At 55.7% G+C, this 1,405-nt stretch overlaps 1 protein-coding gene across 1 annotated transcript; it reads right to left on the bottom strand.

Annotated features, from left to right (window-relative positions):
- Positions 1 to 2: 2 nt before the first annotated feature.
- WHR41_09683 (uncharacterized protein) lies at positions 3 to 1,229 on the bottom strand (the record flags this gene model as incomplete). Its single annotated transcript, XM_069378284.1, has 1 exon — positions 3 to 1,229. A coding segment is annotated over one exon (1,227 nt), but the record flags the coding sequence as incomplete, so codon positions are not given.
- Positions 1,230 to 1,405: the final 176 nt, after the last annotated feature.

Below are 1,405 nucleotides of genomic sequence, written 5' to 3'. Positions count from 1 at the left end.
GTGCGGCTGGTCTTCGTGTATGCATAGGCCTTCCAAATGTTATCACGGTTGTCTAAGAAGTCCGACCAGTGCTCTCTTTTGCATTGCTCGATCTTGTCCATGTATAGACGTCGGACCAGCTTGACACTGGCGGCGGCCTCTGCGACATCCTCACCCCTTCGTCTGACCGTGGTCAGTCGGTTCCGTGCTGCGCTTAACGAAAGCCGTAGCGTCTTCAGGTCGTCGGTCCACCATCGCTTGGCATACGGCGACGGTCGAACCCGTGCGACATGCTCTTCCAAGACCCCGTTGACAGCCGCTTCCAACCTGGTCACGGCGACCTCCAGCTCATCCGTGGAAGATGGAGCGTGTAGACTGGAGTCATCCGCGATCTTCGTCGATACCTCCTCGCGTATCTTCTTCCAGTCCGCTTTGTCGTACATGCGCTTTCGTCGTTTCTCCTCATACTCTGTCGTGTCCACCCCAAAGTGAGCCCGAATGGCTTTGTGATCAGATCCGTGATCGATCGGATGAACTCCGCAGTACTCACACGCTCCGCTCAAGCCATCAGTTGCGAGCAAAAGATCTATCGTAGAACAGGTAGACCCGTTGTAGTGCTCCCAGGTCACTGTGCCCGACGGAAGCAGTGAAGTGACTGCGTTCTCCTGCATGAAGTCAATGATAGGTTCGGCCTCGTCAGTGCGACCGACCTCTCCACAAGCCTGAGCACCGCCCCACAGTACGTGGTGGCGGTTGAAGTCAGCACATAGCAGCAGGTCGACTCGAGTTTCCATTCCACCGCTCCGGGTTAGGGCTTTGACCTCATCATATGCATCCTTGACGGTCTGCAATTTGGCTCGGAGTTGCTCTTCGCTTGCCGCCTGGCCGTCAGTGGACTTCACATCGTAGGCAGAAACTATGAGTGTGACGCCGTGCTTCGTCGGAATCGTCGCCGCCACCACATCGCTGGAGGGTATAGCGATCTGTTGCGCAGCGTGTTTCTTGTTCACCCACACGGACGCTCGGTAAGCGTACCGCGCCTCTCCTTCCTCTTTGTCACTTGGCTTGAACAACTGCCAGTTACGCTCCAGTGGAAATGCCGGCTCCCCGGCCTCCAGATCTTCGAAGATATACGGTTCAACCACTGAGAGAGCGTCAAAATCTGCCAAGCTCTCATCGCAGAACAGACTCCAGTGCGCCGTCTTCCGCTTGCCAATGTTCACGTGTAGCACCTTGAATTCTCCTAGCATAATGAGGTGCCGGGTGTCTTCGACGTGCTCGCTGTACTCGCAACCTGTGCCCCACCGCTGGCACTTGACGCGGCGTGGATGATGATGATGATGATGATTTTCATTCAGGCTATGCACGGAGACCGTATGAGCCGTCCCTAATCGCTACCTAACATTACAACGAAAGTCGCCTTGCA

This window comes from Cladosporium halotolerans (genome assembly GCF_011745625.1).
Source record: "Cladosporium halotolerans strain TM138-S3 chromosome Unknown Sca407, whole genome shotgun sequence".
NCBI lineage: Eukaryota > Fungi > Ascomycota > Dothideomycetes > Cladosporiales > Cladosporiaceae > Cladosporium > Cladosporium halotolerans.
This window is presented reverse-complemented; position numbering and strand designations above follow the sequence as displayed.